Source organism: Ostrea edulis, chromosome 3, assembly GCF_947568905.1.
Source record: "Ostrea edulis chromosome 3, xbOstEdul1.1, whole genome shotgun sequence".
Taxonomy (NCBI): Eukaryota; Metazoa; Mollusca; class Bivalvia; order Ostreida; family Ostreidae; genus Ostrea; species Ostrea edulis.
In genome coordinates this window covers 36,264,629-36,285,250 of record NC_079166.1, presented here as the reverse complement: position 1 = coordinate 36,285,250, position 20,622 = coordinate 36,264,629, and the positions used below count along the sequence as shown (strand labels likewise).

The window sequence follows — 20,622 nt, the reverse complement described above, 5'->3', positions numbered from 1 at the left end:
TATTAGTACTATTAAAAGCAAAATTACCGGCCCCTGTGTTTTGATTATTTGTGGTATGGTATAGACCATTACAACTATTATTTCAGATAAAATTACTGATTTATGTGTTTTCTCGTCGTTCAGATTACAAACAACATCAGGCATGCATTGAAAACTGGATATTTTCGCAAAATCGCAACTTATTTAGAATCATCAACACACAGTTTGAAGTTGACACGAGCGGTTTGCAAACAAAGAGAAAAAAAAACATATTGTAACATTGAGAAATATTTTTATTTATGACAATAAAAATTCCAACACATTTAAATAGTATCAATAGAAAACGACAATTATAACATCATCAACAAGTGTTTCAGCAGTATTCATTTTCAAGTTCTTGGGTCCTCAACAGTCAACAAGATTGCCTTGGGCAAACCTTGTCTCTCTTGCGGCTATGAGACGGAATGCAGACGAGTCAATCCATATTGAAATAAGCGAAGGAAGTGGTAAGAGGTGGTGGTTTGAAAAATATGCCTCTGCCGGCTTCCGCAGTAGCTGCCGGACATGATGGAAACTGAAGATGACATTCAATTAAGTTAATGCACATAATCTCCACATAGTCTGCAAATATATATATACAATTCTTTTTTTTAAAAAACATAAGTTTTAAATATGAATATGAAGTATTTCAATGCAAGGTGAAGATAACGAACAGTGATCAATCTCATAACTCCTACAAGCAATACAAAATAGATAGTTGGGCAAACACGGACCCCTGGACACACCAGAGGTGGGATCAGGTGCCTAGGAGGAGTAAGCATCCCCTGTTGACCGGTCACACCCGCCGTCAAAATCAGAACGGCTTAACAATCGGTATGAAACACGTCAGACAGCATTTGACCCAAAACGAGGTTGTATTGACGAACTAGATCGTTATAACGACCATAGAATTTGTGAAATGCTGACTTCAATCGAGACTCTTGAAATCCCTGTACCATCAACTTAATTGTCAGTACCTTACCTCGATTTAAAAACTGACTATACCCAGAACAAGCTCTTGCATATCAAATTTGTTGAGATATATAAACACCATGTGCAGGTGATAATGGAATATTGCTACATAAATGTGGGACGTTGACGATGGAGAAGCTGAAATCATCCCGTTTGTCATACAATTGAGTTGTCAGTTTGCCGTTAATGTCTACTTTCAATAAAATATCTAAGTATGAAGCAGAAGTGGACGACTCTGTGGTGTCCTTTATTTCGAGCTCACAGGGATATATCAAATCGACATATGAATGAAAGCTATCATTGTTAATAGACAAAACGTCATCGATATATCTGAAAGTCGAATTGATGGTCACAGCGAGAGATTTGTTCTTCTCACGTAGAAGTTTTTGAGAAAATTCTGCTTCATATAAATATAAAAACAGGTCAACTAACAAGGGAGCACAATTCGTGCCCATGGGAATTCCAAAAGACTGTTGGAAGACCTGATCACCAAAGACCACGAAGATATTGTCAATGAGGAAATCTGGCATATTTTTTATTTCAACTTCAGAGTACTTGTGCGTGGAATCAGAGTGGTGTTTAACAAAATAAGTTTTTGAATGATCGATCACTAGATATGAATATTTCCATTTTCCGTTTTTGTTGAAGAAGCAATGCTACTTAAAATACCATTGAATATTATCCAGATTCATTAATTAAAATCAATAGAAGTACAATATGTATTTTAACAACACATATGATTAGGTAATGTAATGATGTACATGTAGTTTGACTTGCAAATGAAAATACATGTCGGTATCATTATGCCATAGTATGTATACAAAAGATAGGGGGATACTTGTTTAAATGTGTCAAAAATGAAACAGATATAAACCTTTTCAATTTTCCTTTTATGAACTTTACAGACATGTTACAAGTTATTATCTTATACTGCAATGTTGTAAAATATAAAACTTCATTTTCGAAAAGGGGGCAGCCAAAGGAGATGATGACTTATTTAATTTACAACTAACAAGAATTGACAAGCAAATATTAATTTAATCAAAATAATGTTGTTTTATCTAATCTTCAAATTTATACTCTATGTGCGGGGGTGGGGGTGGGGGCAGTGGATCCTTATTTCCTCAATTTGTTTTCGATGCTGGGATGGAGAGTTTTAGCAATCGTTCTTTGGAACACGTCTTCACTTCTTGTCTTCAAACTTACAATATTTTAAACCTTTTCACTACCACTATTAAAAGAAAAAAAGGAGGAGTCATTCCAATATATACTGATTGAAAAAGCGGTGACAGCCCTACCTCCTGGTTCTACGTGCCCGACTTGCGAGGGGGTATCCCAACATGCTATATACTACGTCTTAACGGTACAACTGTAGGTTTACAGTTTATAAAATACGATCAGGGATGATGAGGGATGCACCTACATGTATACTATTTGAAACACAAACATTCCATTGATCTGTTGTTGATGATGTAATTGGTGTGGGGTTTTTTATTTCAGGAATTAAGTATTATCGCTATAGACAGATAAACATCATATTATTAAGAAACACTCACATCAGCCTATTGTAGTTTCAAGACGGTCCCTCGGGGTTAAGCCATTTTGAACATCCGTTACTCCGGGACTTTGAACAAACGAAGAAGTACATCTAGGCCTGGTATGCATCATTTTTAAGTCGAATCTTTGCTCCCCACAAAGCCAGTCGCCTTCTAATTCTCAGGATCTCGGTCTAGCTGAAGTTTTGAAAAGTGTTCCGAACACAACCGACTGATATCTATAGCATCAAACTTGTGTATGATCCATGCAATCCTCCGAGCTGCATCATTTGAGGAATTAAACTGATTAAATCCGCACTCTTTCTTCTGAATACTGGCGCAACTGTATGCCGCACAATACACCATAGTCCATCAATTGATGAGTAAATATACAGATAATGCTGTTAAATCGGTTTTATAGATAAAATAATAGGATTATCACCTAAATCACCACCGGATTACTACGTGTTTTCTCATTCCAATTATCGCATATGACGTCACAGTAATATGGCGCGTAAATCTCCGATCGAAATATGCATATTGCTGTGCAAGAATTTCAACTCGAAATATCTCTGTAAATATGTTCACAACAATTTTTATTGTATTTAGTATACTTTTCAACTACAGTAATATGTCTTACGACGTGACCGTGTCTGAGGGCGAAGCAAAAAATATTGGTCTTAGTATCTAGATCCATAACAGGACAAAAAATATCCCGAAATACTAGCATCTTATGTGTGAGGACAGAGCTCAATCAAAGTATTCTAACTTTAGACATTTTTGATCCGCCTATTCATTGAACGCGGGAAACGTTATGCAACTGATGTAAACAGTGCATTGTGACGTCATATTCAGCGTCGGTGTTTAACAAATACACAAACATAGGAAACGTTGTAACGATACAATTCGCGTTTTAAATCGAGGAGTGATTATATATGACTAAGAAAATAAGAGTTACATGCTTTTATGGATTTTATGTAACATCTCAGAATGACGTGAACTTGGGTACACGAGATTCAAAATGGAGAAATACATGTCCACGCGATAGTATTCGAATCGACGCCATTGGGACAATAAATTTTAAGTTCCATAGGTATGGTTTAATTTTTCATTAGTTTTCTATATTTTCCTTTTAAACATGTATATACGTGTTACCTATAGGGAGAGCTCCGCTCTCGCAGCCCTTCGGGCCGCGAGAGGGCTTCGACCTTTATAAAGAATATTTTTCATAAAATTATGCAAATTCTAAAATTATGGGACAAGTCCTTTAATCACGGAAGTTGAATTATATCTGAAACGATATCAACCATTGCAGATTGATCAAAGAGTTCCGAGTGAATCGTGGTCTCCTACGGTCCATAGACGTGCAAGCATAAATTTGTGGTACCTACAGTTGGTGACTTTCAATGTGAGTGAAAATTTCTCGTAGGGAAGTAATAAAAATAATCAAAGATTTTGAGGAGGGATGGAGGTCAATGAAAACTTTTGGCAGCTTAGCTTTCCAGCTGACCCAGGAGAAAATCAATAAATGAATATAATCAAGACCCCCCCCCATAATAAACGAATAAATATATGCAGCATAAAACATATGCTTGTTTACAAAGCAGTTCCCATATATTGCCGTTCATATTTTCTTTTGGGATGGGTGGGAGGTGGTCACTTTCTAAAGACATTCGTATTCCATACATGCATCATTTTAAGGCGAGCTTACGTTTCATTAACAATGAAAGAAAGAAACTGAAGACCCATCTAATCAATAATAATGATCCAAATAGGTCTGGTTTGTTACTCCTCCCAGGCACCTGATCCCATCTCTGGCGTATCCAGGTTCCATGTTTGCCCAATTATGTATTTTGTATTGCTTATGGGATTATGAGATTAATCACTGTTCGTTATCTTCACCTTTTATGTAGAAATATTCTTCAGCATGTCTGCATTTGCATTGAATAAAAATTCAGATTGCGGCCACACATATCTTATGAAGTTCAATGCCGCTTAATATCATTTTAGGTTTTATCAGTGTACAGTGTTATAGCTTCCACTTTGTAGGCTTGAATAGTTTATGTGGACTACTGCACTTACCCATGCATTCTTTGTTAACTACACTTCCTTTGTTAATTTTGTCCAATAGACAATATATTCTTGAGAAATATAGAAAAGAATAGACATGAAGATACAATACGTTCAACTTTCAATAGTACAATTCAAACTATATCAACTGCATAATATTATTCATATCCACCCAAAATACACTGAGTTTAATTTGTTTTATAAACGTTGTAATGGAGTTTAAACTTTATATTTAAAACAACGTTAAAATACATGTACTACTTCACGAGTCATTCAGAAATAGTATACCAATATTAAAAAAAACCATAACACAAGCAACTCCCCAATGCCATACCTGTCACACCACCACTGAGTAAGAAAGAAAAGAGGAAAATCATCCAAAAACCGTTATAATTTTAATAACTGTAATCGAATAATCAACACATTTCAAAAGAATAAATCTTTTAATAAATACTGTTTGAAATATGAATTAGTTTATTGACTTGTATTTTGGCTAATGTTAAGGAATATTCTTATCACATGAATACTTTTTCTTTTCACCAAATGAATCTACTTCAAAATAACAATAAAAACAAGCACGTATTGTTCCCAAAGATATGCTAAAACAAAACACTAGTACCTCCATTTTTAGAAACTTTATTTTAAAGAATTAATTATATTTCTAAATTGAAATTACGTTCCATATTTTAAATCAATACATAACGCGCCATACATTTTACCAATTAAAAAAAAAACAACAACAGTAACGGAGGAAATTTATTAGAGCTTTCATTAATAGGCCTATGGTTTTATTCTGTACACAGTAATGAGTGAATGGGCCATTTCTTGAAATGCTCCCAGATTTTTATTTTCAGGGAGAATTTCCAAAAATGTTAGACCTGTAAGTCATTCATTGCAAGCAAAGGACTAGCACAATGTGATGACAATGCGTTTCGTTAAAAAATGTACGGCAGTCGATATAACCACAAAATACATACACACGATGTTTCTGAAATTTTTCAATGCAGGAATGCCTATGTACAGGTATTGAATAAACAATATATTGTTGGAGAAAGAAATTTGCAGTACCTTAAATTTCATTGATCACGTTGGTTTAATCAATTATGTAGCGTCTTGATTAACGTAAATATGTTTTTATTTTGTCACATGTATAAAATTGCGTCGCATATTTTTACTGTGACGTAGAAATACGGTGGATTGATGTAAGTGGGATTTTTGCTTAGAAGAGTTCCAATGTCGCGTCAAAAGATTTATTGAAGATTATATACTGTAATGGCATGCTCCCGTGGGGCTCCGGAACAGAATTGGTCCTCAGTACCCCTTGCTTGTCGTAAAAGGCGACTAAATGGGACAGTCCTTCGGATGAGACCGCAAAAACCGAGGTCCCGTGTTACATCAGGTATGACACGATAAAGATCCCTCCCTGCTCAAGCGCCGTAAGTGCCGAGCATATGCCTAAATTTTGCAGTCCTCCACCGGCAGTGGTGACGTCTTCATATGATTGAAATATTCTCGACGGAGACGTTAAACAATATTCAATCAATCAACAATCCACGTCAGACAATCTGATTTTCTTAATCTTTCGTTGGGCAATTGTTATCATATTCTCATCTATAGAAAATAACAAAAATTGGATTTAATAATTCGTTAGTTCTTTACTTGATGATGCTATTCATGTTCTATTTTACTTTGAAAATGGATGAACACAATTTTATCACTGAATATAGTTTAAGTAACCACGTCACAAAATTGGCAGCATGCGTGCTCATCATTTTGTTTGAAATATCTTGCAAGTCATCATCTTCAATGTTACTCATTTTCAAGATCTGTCAATACCCGTGATGGTTCAAGGAACCAAAGGGCTTTACTGAAACCGTGCAAGATTTACATAGAATCGAACGTTCGATACAGCTTGGTATTAATCAATATATTTAACAAATTCAGAATTTTAAAAATTATAAACGGTAATAGATTGTTCCATTGATATACATTCTGCGTCTATCACCAACTCATATTTGTGAATTAGTTGATAATTTTTAAACATTTATTATAAAGATCGTTCAATAATTACAGTTTTCTCTGAAATAAAACACGCGCAAACTAACTTTAGAAGTAAGTCAATTCTATAACAATCCTCTTTATTCATAATTATTCATATTAGTGATTTTCTTAATTATTGTTAATTGCAGAACAATGGGAGATAGCGAATGTGCCCTACCTTTTCTTTGAGTATTAAGGAGATGCCCTCCGGACATCAACACTATTTTGCAAAATAGTTACTCTCGTTATTATGATGAGCCACACCTCCAGTACATCCTTTATGAAATATTCATTGTCATTTGGATTTAGAGTCTGGAAATATGTGGAAAGGCAGCGTATGAAACGTGTGCCTTTGTTAGCTGACCTTTTTTATATTCTTATGAAGAATTAATCAACAACTTCGACATGAGAATAAAAAAAATATCTTGTTGTGGCCTTGAATTCAACATTTAGACATATCGACAACGTTTTATCTATTAACAATAATCATTTTCATTCATATGTCGATTCGATATATCCCAGTGAACTCGAAAAAAAAGGCACTACAGAGTCTTCCACATTTGCTTTGTACTTAGACATTTAATTGAAACTAAATATTAACGGCAAACTAACAACTCATAACTCAACTTTATAACAAACGGGATGATTTCAGCTTCTCCATCGTCAATTTCTCATGTTTATGTAGCAATATTTTATTATCACCTACATTCGGTGTTTACATGTATACCTCTCAACTGATTCGATACACAAGAGCTTGTTCTGCGTATGGTCAGTTTTTAAATCGAGGCACACTATTGACAAACAAGCTACTGGCACATTTATTTCAACAGTCTCCTTTAAAGTATGTATTTCGCAAATTGTATGGTCGTTGTAATGATTTAATTTGTAAACACAAGCTATGCTTGGGTCAAATGTTGTCTGACTTGTTTCACAACGATTGTTATGTCGTTCTTCGCAAAGTAATTTGACTACGGATTACTCTGTTTACCTGATCAAGATATAGGGCTCACAGTCGGTGAGACCATTCAACATTGATTGCTCACTCCCCCTACAAACCTTAATCCCACCTCTGGTATACCCAGGGGACCATCTTTACCCAACTCTTTATGTTGTATTCCTGATAGCAGTTATGAAATTGATCATTGTTCGTTACGTTCACCTTTATGTGTTTCATCTATTTTATAAGAATTATATTGATTTTTATGAAAGGAGATTTATCTCCTCGTCATGATTCGTAGAGAATATTTACATACAAGACGCAGCTCACATCGACTCTCTCCTAGAAATAGGAATCTCTTATTTCTGATATGGTTGAAGTGTTACTCGACATATCATCATGTCCATGTACTATCAACAGTATTGGATATCCGTGTGGTGACGGTTTAACATGAAATTCACGATTACACGATTATTATTTTCTGTATGCAAAACATTTATTAAATGGGCAACAGTTGAGGAATGGCGGGACAAAGCACGATATATGACCACATATAGGCCTTTGTTGTAAGAGCTATTGATGGCACATCTATAAAATTTAAATCAGACAGAATCCAAACAATTTTATTTTCGAATTTGTCAATTGCACGAAATTTATACGCAAGTGATCGTTAACAATCATGGGACCAATTTGCTGAGAGGGCTTTCTGGGTCATTTTGATGATGCTTAACAGTATTCCCGTCTTCCGGAAATAAGCGGACCGGGACTCTCTTTTCCAGATGAATGTATCTTACTCGGGTATTGAAGATATCCTAACCGTCATCCCGCTGTTACGTTATTCACGGAACAACAAATGAATGGAAGAAATGGTTTTGAATGAAGAAGGTGTCGCAAACTAAATCGCATTATTTCAGCGCACAGATCTCTTGTTGAACGCTCCATTGGTAAATTAAAAGATTATGATATATTAAGTAACGTGTGGAGGTACAAAAGAAGACAACTTCATGAAGTTGTTTTTCTTGCTGCGGGTGTAGCTACAAGAACAATGATTAAGCTGTAATTATTGATGTGACTGAACATAACTAGTGTAAAAGCCACTGTATACGATGTTACATGCACCATTTAAATGTCGATTTGTCCCTTTTAACAAGATAATCACTATTAACTGAATTACGAATTACTATAAAAATTAGTTGGCACCACTGTTTCATAGCACGTTTATTCCAAGTGAATGTCTTTTTGCATTTATTGTACTAATGCTTAGTATCTGCATTGTGTGAGTTGTCGGTGTGGTACATTCCATTCTGTACACAGAGCGAACGTGTTAAACAAATGTAAAAAGAAGAACAAGGGACTGCAATACGTAAACCATAGATATGTATCTGTAGCAGAATTCTGATATCTTAGGTTGAAATAAACATGCGTACTCAAAGCAGATTCTTAAAAAAGAAAATCTTAATACACGTACATATTTCATTAGAGGTCTCACTGCTAGAATTGTAATGAATATGAAATATTTGTAGCTTTGGCCTTTGACCTCAGAATTAAGAGTTGCCCTTGTATTTGATTTGTACTTTAAAGTTCAAATTAAACGAAATTGACAATGCATCATAAATAATAGAGAAAGTTACGGGGGTTGTGATCCCCTAGGGTTGAATATCTTTAAACGTTCTTTATTGCCAGTTTGGGATCTTCAATCCCCTCTTTCTTTGGCATAAAAGGTACAAACCTGGGTAGGAACGTCAATCCCCTTCGACAAATATCTGTATTCGCCTTTGAAACATAAATCTGGCAACACAATATTGATGTTCACAATCTTGAATGTTTTTCAATTCAAAAGCTCAGTGCAAGAATATATGGAAGGTGAATGTAACAGTGATCAATCTCATAACTCCTATTAGCAATACAAATAGAGAGTTGAGCAAACACTGATCCCTGGACATAGAGGAAGTGAGATCAGATTGGAGTAATGAGTAAAGTAAATAGTACATATCTGAGTATTTACAATGTATCATGCTGGTGGTGCAGAAAGAAATATACAGTGTTGTGGTGATGCGTAAAATGCGCACTATGTCGAGGTACAATGGAATATCACAATGTGTGTGTTTGATATAGTGCAACTTTATTTCATATATTCAAAATGGTTATAAAGAAAGCAAGTAGTAGTGCAGTGGTGGTCAGTAGACACAGGGAGTCAAATTCCATGCATAGCCATTGTATGTAACTACCGTCACCGTGATCAAAGAAATAATCACAGAAATTACTGTGAATTATCATAAAGTATGCTTCATCATCTTATTGTAATATTTCAAAGCGTAAAAGACAAAATTATTTTTAAAAATGTAGATGTAACAGTACGTGTTGTATTTCCTGATAAGGAAATATGACAGTGGGTAACACTTTTCCCAGTGGTGCGACCTTGGTTTGTCAAATTTGCACAATTATAAGTTTATATTTCCTGGTTATGAACGTGCGTAATGGTGTTTGAAAAATTTAACTTTTGTTATGCGTATTGCGAATCAGAATGCACTATAACTAAAGAAGAGGCTATGTGGGTAACACTATCCCAGTAGTGTGACATTGCTTTATACAAAACTTGCTCTTGTGTCAGATTCGTACATATATTGCTTTAAATGTCCTGGTTATGAACGTGCAGAAATATGGTTGAAAAATTTCACTTTTGTGATGATTATTTCAAATAGAAATATCTCGAACCAAACTATGCAATGTAAGTAACAGTTACTGTCATGTGATCTTGTCGTATACAAAACTTCTTTTTGTGTCAGATTTATAAATTCACACTTTTAGGTAATAAACGTGCAGAGATATGCTATAATGTTATGAAAATAGACTGATAATTCTGAGAGTGAGTTCTCTTTAAAGCCAATCAATGCATAAAATGGGAATTATGCAATTTTTGTACTGTGTTCTCTTATTTGGATGTCTTTATCATGTGGAATCTCTTTCGACCTTTGCCAGGAGGACATGCATATTTGAAAAAGCGAAGTGTATTTGTTGGCATCAATACAATGCTGTCTACGTCAAGTGCTCAGGAGGAAATATAGAATCGATTCCTGGATTTAACGATAGTGTAATTTGGTTGGATTTGAGTCATAACAGAATTAAAGAAATCCATCTACAGACACTACCCAAACATTTGAAATATCTTGATCTTTCTTGGAATAGAATAAAGAATGTGAAGAGAGGGGTCTTTAATTCTTTACCAGAGCTCAGTTTTCTTGACTTATCGTATTGCAAAATATATGATGTTGAGGAGGGATCATTTGGCGATTTGTATAATTTGCGACACTTAGACATTTCCTTCAATAGGAACTTAGGATTTGCGTCACTGTCAAACCTTACATTTCATTTAAACAAAACGAGGATTAGTTCCCTGCATTTGAATGGAATCGCATGTACGACAGGATCAGGTATAACCTTAAGACTTCATCATCTAAAAAATCTAAAAGGCACACACATTACAGAACTCTTCCTTGACAACAATAGACTGGAAATATGTGATCAAGGCGTGATCAGAAACTTACCAAAAACGATAAAGGTATTTTCAATGGCTAAAAATAGATTACAAATAGGCATATATGTGTTTGATTTTGAATCGATGACTAATCTAAGAGTGTTGAACGTAAGTTTTCAAAACTATTCGCCAAAATTCCCAGAGTGTGTGATAGATCCATGTAGGGATAAAATAGTGGAATCTTTTGTTAAAGCTGCTGGTGATTCCATCAATGGATGCGAAAGCCATTACTATAAGAACTATTCTCAAAATTTTAATTGGACGATATCTTCACCACCGAATCTTGAAACATTTGATTATCGTTCTAGTAAAGTATACTTAGGTAGTACGGAGTTCTCTGTAAATGCTCCAAATCTTCGACACCTACACCTTCAAGAGAATTTCATAGTTTCTTTAACTAAGAATTTTCGGATGAAAAACAACAGTTTGTTAACCGTTGATATTTCAAACAACTTCTGCTTCCACGTGTCACCACAAACCTTTGAAGATTTTAGACACGTAAAACATCTGAATATTTCTCACAATGACTTGAGCCAAGACCTGGAAAAGGACACTGAAGGCCAGCTGTTTAAACATCTTGAGAGTCTTGAAATTTTGGATTTGTCATTCAACAAAATTTCTTCTTTACCAAATCCTCTTCTAGAAAATTTGAAAAGGATGAAGTACATTAACGTTAGTAACAACAGATTATCTGACTGGAACGTTAGTGTGAGTGGTATGTCTAACTTAACATTGCTTGATCTATCTCAAAACAAATTGACAAGACTTAATGAAAACGCTCGTACTGACATTGAGAGAGTTTTCGAACACTCCAATTTATCCATTGATTTGTCTGATAACGTGCTACAATGTTCATGCAAGAATGAAGAATTCCTCACATGGATAAACGAAAACAAACAACATTTTATAAACATTGATAATTACATATGCTCTCCACCGAACGATCGATTTAGTTTTAAAACATTAAAAAAATCTGTAATTTTGTTGTCGAAATCTTGCAAATCTTATTTAGGTTGGTACGTTGGATGTGCAGTCGCCTTGGCTTTATTTTGTAGTTTTGTAACAGGTCGATTGCTGGTGAAGAACAAATGGAAAATCCGATATATTGTCTATAAGTCAAAGCAGAAGTTCGGGTGGGTAAAGCAACCAAGGATACAGAAATCAAACAGCGTGCATTACGAACATGATGCATTTCTGTCCTACAGTGGTTGTGCTTTGATGTTTGTACTAAATGAAGTCATTCCCCGTCTTGAAGGAAACAGGAATATGAAACTTATTATTAGAGATCGGGACTATTTGCCAGGGTTTCCAAAAACCGATAATATTATGTATAGTCTACAAGAGAGTCGAAAAACTGTTTGCATTGTGTCCAAAAAGTACTTGGAATCCCGGTGGCGCGACTATGAACTGAACATGGCGAAGATAGAAGGCATTGTCGATCGCGGCCGCTTGGATTTTGTCATTCTTATTTTGCTACCGGAGGTGTACAACAACAGCTATCCTAGTACAATTATGGATCTGGTGAAGCGGAATTGTTATATTGAATATCCGGATGAAGAGTGTGCTTACGACGATTTTTGGGATAAATTAGTCAATATGATTGAAAGCTAAGGAAATACCAGTGTATTTCTTCAAGTTTCTGCTGCCGCATATATTCATCTTGGACCAAGATGAAAGAATTGAATTTGCGTTAACTTTGCATTTTTTGCACAAAAGTGGCAGGTGATATAAATGAACGATAGCTTTGAATTAATGCATATCGAATATTTGATAATGGGATGAAATATACCAGTGACATTACTTGCAAAACTGACCATCATATTTCAGAAGTGTATGTTTTAATAAAATGTCAAACTTTACATAAAATGGAAACTTTCAATAGAAACGCCAATAGTATGACATGAACAAACAAACAAACGCATAGAATACTTTGGAGTCATTGAATGTAGGTCGCGGGTTTACCGACTTTTTTTCTCACTCGAAAACTCCACCTGAAAATTTGACTGATGTATCTTGACAATGTATATACCACTTTGTGAAAATTGTTTTTCATTCAACAGCACAGATGTTTAGTAATTACGTCTTCAACATGCCAATGTTGACACTGTTTTCTGTTGAATTATATTGAAAATGATAGTGATTACCTTTATTCATTGCATAATACAACTTAAAATAGACACAATTTGGTGTTGTTCATCTTGATAATATTGATATCAAAGCGAAACAAAAACATTTTGAAAAATATTGTTTTAAAAATTGTGCTGTAATCGAGTTAGTTTTTTTTTTAAGAAAAAGATGTCAAAGTTTGATAAAAACTATCAAATGAACAGTTTTTAACAAATAGCGTTACAGATATCCGCGACGTCATTCAACAACGTTATTCATTTACTTCCCATGCATCACTTCAAAAAGAAATCAAAACAACGTTATTGACTCCTGGTTTGAAGGGAAAATCAAATATGTAAAAATCTCTTAATACAGTATAAATGAATGTGTACATTTATTGCATTGCATATCTTAACCATGTTGCGCGGCAAATAATTGAAATTCTTTTCTTCTTTTGCGACTCCATGATCACAGTAACAATGAATAAACTAATAATTATAATAGTATAATTTTATTTTTTAGTACCATTAAGGTTAATTTTTTTATTCTATATAGTTTAATCATGTCTTAATATTCTAACAAGAAATACAGCCAAAGTTGTTTCTATTTTGAATAATATTTATGTTGATTTACACGCACACACTCTCACAAACACATAGATATGTTCACTTTCCCAAGCAAAATAACCCCTCGAAAATATCAACGCGATTTAAAACTATAATTATTTTTAACTGGTTTGCATATTCACTTAAAACGTCTGCTACTTTATGCAATGTTCGACCAACTTCACTCTCTTGTCCGTATTGAGCCCGGTACAGGGTTTGAAATAACCGTGCGCGCGACCGCCCGAGACGATAAATTTTGCCACAGGCGAATAAATTTCTTGGTATAGACGTTCGACGTGACGTGATGAAATATCCGCTGAATAAAATTTAGATGAATTAAATTCATTCTTGTACCTTTAACAAAGTGAACAGACTTCGTCAATTTACTACATTTTACTGTTTATTCTACCGCAATTCAATAAAATATAATGTACTAGAAACGAATTAGGTTCATCGCACTTCATTAGAAGATATATACATGTACTAAAAATACATGAAAAAGTAATTTAAAAAAAAAATACAGTTATTTTTTCAGGGCTAGTAGGTCTTTGGCAGGGCTAACAACTTTTACAAGTAGTCAGCCCTGCATGTCTAGCTAATTTTACAGCGCATTTCAAACACTCAAGGAAGTTCGAGTTTGCTAGAATACATGTAAACCTATTGTTTACTAGCTGTTCCTTTATTCATTTGTAAATATGATCTACTCTCTCTCTCTCTCTCTCTCTCTCTCTCTCTCTCTCTCTCTCTCTCTCTCCAGATGCACGATAAATGTCTAGGGCACCTTTGAAGTATAATCAGCTCCTGCTTCCCCATGGGGTTCTGGAAATGTTTTCATAGACATTTCCAGCAGTACACATTCAAATGTTTTCTTTATATGATACCCCTGCCCAACGCTTTCAATTATTCAATGTTGTCCGATCTTCATGACATTTGTATGATGGGGTAGGAATAAAATTATGAACTCACCATTTTCAAATGTCCGCCATAAACGCGTCAAATCTCTGAATTAAACTTTCATGAACTGGGATACCCCCGTCCGATTTTTTATGGGTGGTTCTAAAAATGTTTACAACGACATTCTCAACATCGCCTCCCCAAGTTGTCCGCTACTAAACGTTATACAGTAACAGGATGATAGCTGGTATTTGGAATTTAAATCACTATCAGTACTATATAATCTGACTTTAAGCGAAACTGTTTAAACACTTGTGACATCAACTTATTTTTCAATAGCCTTTATCAGTCAGTAGATGAGTTGTCATATTAAATTACTCCTCCTAGGCACCACATCCCACCTCTGTTATATCCAGGGGTCCGTCTTTGCCCAACTCTCTATTTTCTATTGCTTATAGGAGATGTGAGATTGATTACTGTTCGATATCTTCACCTTTCATTTGTATGTTCAAAGTAAGGTTTCTGAAGACATTTTATCAAAACGTATTGTAGATAATGATTAAATTACTGCTGCATGTATCCGATTGAGATATTTAGAGACGCTGTGTATACATAAGGCAAGTTTATGTCTTAATGCTATAGGAAGAGGAGATATGATAATGTTCGTGAATTCATAATTGATATGTGATAAGTAATGCCTCTGTTTTTTTCCTTTTATTTGTTATTATTGTTTTTGCTTTTGAATTCCCAGTATCCTCCATTCTCCATTTTTTCCTGTTTTGTTTATTTAAATTTGTATTTGGATCTGTGTTGTGTATTCAATCAAATGCCATATATTTGTGCATTTTGTAGCTTCATTTCATATATCGTTATCTATCATATGCACTAAATTCTTATATCAACAGATAGACTTGACATTGTACATTAAAGGAGAAAGCTTGTATATGTTCAGGCTACTGTCTATTTCATATGCTGCTTTTGATGATAAAATATAGTTTAAATCAAAATGCATAATTGTTTGTTCTTTACCATGAATTCCAGGTATGTGATTGAAATATAATTGAATTTCTTGTATTTAAATGAAATGATGAATACAACTCCTATAAGAAATACAAAATTGAACGTTAGGCAAGTTACATCTTGATCAGGTAAACGGAGTAATCCGTAATCAGAATCATTATGCCAGGAATGGACTAACCATTTATACTTTTAAAACACGTCAAACATCATTTCATCCAATGATGGCAAACTACACCGTTATAGACACCATACAATCTGAGAAATGCTGCCTTTAAACAAAACTATTATGACCCCTGAATATTAGAATGTCGTTGATCCAGTGCACACCCACATACACAGGTACACAAACATAAACACACACACATAAATAAATGAATAAAAATAGATAGATAGATAGACAGATAGATAGATAGATAGATAGATAGATAAGCATTATCTCCCTCTCTTATAGTTCTAACCAGACGAATTTGACTCCACTTTTTTGGCACACTGTTTTCCCCTATAATAGCTCTACAACTTCATGGTTATTTCGGATTTCACACATTTTGGTTGAGCATCACTGAAGAGACATTATTTGTCGAAATGTGCATCTGGTGCATCAAAATTGGTACCGTATAAGTTTTACATATATATATATATATATATATATATATATATATATAGAGAGAGAGAGAGAGAGAGAGAGAGAGAGAGAGAGAGAGAGAGAGAGAAAGAGAGAGAGAGAGAGATATGTATGCATCAAGTTCCAACAACACCCGATACTTAGAAATGTCGAATCCACGACCTGGATACAAGGTCAGATACAATAAACTATACAAATGACCAACGATATAAATGTTATTAATGATAATCTGTTGCCATTCTAATACTTTTGAAAAACATATTTTCCCCATGGTTACTCATGTCTGTGATGTTTAAAACTAACCTTTGTAACGATTATTTCGAATTGGAAACCCTATCCTACAACCAAACTAGGCAATGTGGATTACACTATCCCTAAACGTGTGCCCTTGGTTTATTGAAACTTTGCTATCGTGTAAGATTGGCACGAATATAGGTTTACTCTTCCTGGTTTGATACGTGCAGAACTAGTCTATGATACTGTGGAAACAGATGATTAATAAAGCGAGGTCTCTTTAAATCTGTTTATAATCCAAATGTACACATGCATCTTGTCGTTAATCAATGCATATAATAACAAGAGGCCCATGGGCCACATCGCTCACCTGAGTCACCTTGGCCCATATCTGAAGACTTTCCATATATATTTGCATGTAAAACCTTGGTCCCTATTATGGCCCAAACTACCCTTTGCAAACTTGAATCTACACTATGTCAGGAAGCTTTCATGTAAATGTCAACTTCTTTGGCCCAATGGTTCTTTTAAAGCTTTTTTCTATATTTGTATGTAAAACTTTGACCCCCCCCCACTTGTGGCCCCATCCTACCCCCCCCCCCCCCCGGGGGGACCATGATTTGAACAAACTTGAATCTGCACTATGTCAGAAAGTTTTCATGTAAAAATCAGCTTTTCTGACTCAGTGGTTCTTGAGAAGAAGATTTTTAAAGATTTTTCCTATATATTTGTATGTAAAACTTTGATCCCCTATTGTAGCCCCATCCAACCCCCGGGGCCCATGATTTGAACAAACTTGAATCTGCATTATGTCAGGAAGCTTTCATGTAAATCTCAGCTTTTCTGGCTTAGTGGTTCTTGAGAAGAAGATTTTTAAAGTTTTTCCCTATATATTTGTGTGTAAAAATTTGATCCCCCCTTGGGGCCCCATCTTATCCCCGGGGGCCATGATTTGAACAAACTTGAATCTGCACTATGTCAGAAAGTTTTCATGTAAAAATCAGCTTTTCTGGCTTAGTGGTTCTTGAAAAGAAGATTTTTAAAGATTTTTCCTATATATTTGTATGTAAAACTTTGATCCCCTACTGTGGCCCCATCCAACCCCAGGGGCCCATGATTTGAACAAACTTGAATCTGCATTATGTCAGGAAGCTTTCATGTAAATCTCAGCTTTTCTGGCTTAGTGGTTCTTAAGAAGAAGATTTTTAAAGTTTTTCCCTATATATTTGTATGTAAAACTTTGATCCCCCCTTGTGGCCCCATCCTACCACCGGGGACCATGATTTGAACAAACTTGAATCTGCAATATGTCAGAAAGCTTTCAGGTAAATTTCAGCTCTTCTGGCTTAGTGGTTCTTGAGAAGAAGATTTTTAAATGACCCCACCCTATTTTTGCATTTTTGTGATTATCTCCCCTTTGAAAGGGACATGGCCCTTCATTTGAACAAACTTGAAAGCCCTTCACCCAAGGATGCTTTTGGCCAAGTTAGGTTGAAATTGGCCCAGTGGTTCTGGAGAAGAAGTCGAAAATGTGAAAAGTTTACAGACAGACGGACAGACGGACAGACAGACAGACGGACGCCGGACAAAATGTGATCAGAATAGCTCACTTGAACCTTCGGTTCAGGTGAGCTAAAAATGAGTCCTTTATCGTATTTTGGATGTCTTTATCATGTGGTATCTGTTTCGGTCTTAGCCAGAGCATGCATATTTAAAAATGAGACGTGTATCTGTTAGCAATGACACGATGGTGTCAATGTAAACTGCGCAGGAAGAATTTTGAACAAGATTCCTTAATTCAATGATAACGTAGTTTGGCTACATTTAAGTCTTGACAACATATAAAAAATCAATCCAAACAAACGGCTTAAAAATTAATATATATTGACCTTCCTTCTAATAATCGTCGAAATGGAAGGAAAAAATTAGAAACGTATTACAGATTTGCGTCACTTCCATAACTGACGTTTCATCTATAAAAACGAGTATTAGTTTATTAGTTCCCTGCAACTGAATGTGACCACCTGTAAGACAGGAAACCTACCAAAAACGTTTGATGTATTTTCATTGGCTAACAATAACAGGTGTGACCATACAACATGGGGTACCTACTCCTCCTAGGCACTTGATCCTACTGTTGGTGTCTCCACAGGTTTGTGTTTACCCTTGTACATGTATTCTTTATTGCATTGATGAGAATAATGCTGTTTGTTATCTTCGTTTTTATTATATATTTTGAAAATTTATGTCATTTGAAGTGTATGATTTCAAAGGTTATTCATACATATACTCATAGCATGGTAATGTAGAGTTGTGCGCAATTTTGACACTAGAAATTGAAAACTTTATATATACTAAGTTCAAGAAAATATCGTAAGAAAAGTTTAATTAATCGATAATTCAATTCATTAAAAATATCATACAAAATTTTATTTAGGATAAAGTTATACCATGAGAACAAATGCAATCCATTTCATTTTACGGCTAGGGTACGTATTTAAAAGAAGGGGTGTCATCAGAGTTGTTATTCAGTCAGAATATTGTAACGGTCTGTGGGGGTGGTCTTATCTTTCGTGGTAAGGCTTGTGTTACACGGCTCAACCTGAGCCTAGGAGGGCTTGTGTGGCACAGTGGTTTAAAATTTAACACCCTTAACTTCCTATTTCGCAACACTGAGTTATCTCCCTTGAATCATCATCTTTGATTACTCATCCCTATCACTCACCACTGCTTACAACCAATACCTCCTATTATTTACCCGCGCTCTCTAAGTTACACTGAATTTATTAATACACGAAATCTCTTAAATTCTCTTCTCTATTTGTCAGCTTATTAACACCTAGACTGTAAGGAAGTCACAAAATTCCTTAAACACTTAGTATCTTCTGGTTCGATTCTTACTCTATTGTCCTGCATTTCCAACTTGGTTGGAAAACCCTCAATTCTAGGAAACCTTGTAAATCTCTGCATTTGAAATGAAACAAAATACAATTTTACAATTTATTAAAATGGTTAAATCTCTCAAACGATCAATAAATTCTAAACTCTGTCTCAGGCTGTATCAAGTCATCTAAATCTGTCTGTAAACAACTTTTCCCACCACTCTCATGTTGGAAAATCAATCAACACTTCATAGTATAAATTATTCCTGACTCCTAATCTTTCTCCCAGACCTCCTGGATGAAAGTAAAACCAATAACTAAAACTTAAACTCTTGGGCTTAATTTTTCTTAGTGAATTTCCAACACTATTGAAATTCCTGAATAATTTTGTAAATCTGAATTCCAGTTATAAAACAAAGCAAAATTTAGAAATACACTAGCTTCCTCAGCTAAATGTATGAATTACACAAATCTAATAATAAATGAAATTCAATAAATTCTCTAACTATAATATGACACCAATTTACTAAATATTCAACAAATAGCAAATATCAGCAAAGTCTAATTCCTCACTAAAAGTCACTTAACCAAAACTCCTTATGAAATTCCACAAATAATTCCAAAAGACCCAAAATTGTGCTGAAAATATACCTGGCTCCTCTCAAAATAAAATTAAAAGGTCATTCTCAATTATAAATACAAAAATACCCAACCCATGCTAACTTCTAACTCCTTACGCCTAAAATGCTGCTTCACTAAACAATCGAATCTCACAGCAGAACCAAAATTCCTTGAATCTCCCTTTTTTATATAAAAACATGACATAAAAGTTGGAAAATGTCGGAGAATCTCTCGTGACATTTCCCATAAGCGGCAAAGCTCGTAGAAAAATCTACGGTGAAAGATGGACTCTGCTTGGTGATGCTAAGTTGTTTAGTGAACCGAATCAGACATTTCAAATAAGATTCTCGATGTTTAGTTCGGAAATTTAAAAAAAAATGTAGTGGGGACACTGGTCAGTCATTGTGTATTCCCAATTAACAAACTACCCTTTTAAATCCCACTCGTTACGGTTCGTCGGACACGACACCATATCCGAACTAGTCTTGTTTGTATGGGCGTACTTATTTATTGTAATTAAGGTCTGCTTCC

General features: G+C 34.9%; 1 protein-coding gene and 1 long non-coding RNA gene across 2 annotated transcripts; one reads left to right on the top strand and one right to left on the bottom strand.

Annotated features, from left to right (window-relative positions):
* Positions 1-251: 251 nt before the first annotated feature.
* On the bottom strand, positions 252-16,728 carry LOC130053401 (uncharacterized). The gene is made up of 2 exons (XR_008801976.1): positions 16,658-16,728; positions 252-553 (listed from the first exon to the last, which is right to left on the bottom strand). It is a non-coding gene; the product is annotated as an uncharacterized LOC130053401 (long non-coding RNA).
* LOC125676520 (toll-like receptor 4) lies at positions 11,379-13,208 on the top strand. Its single transcript, XM_048914375.2, has one exon. It carries the CDS (start codon positions 11,519-11,521, stop codon positions 12,716-12,718), a length of 1,200 nt encoding a protein of 399 aa, XP_048770332.2. The 5' UTR covers positions 11,379-11,518; the 3' UTR covers positions 12,719-13,208.
* Positions 16,729-20,622: the final 3,894 nt, after the last annotated feature.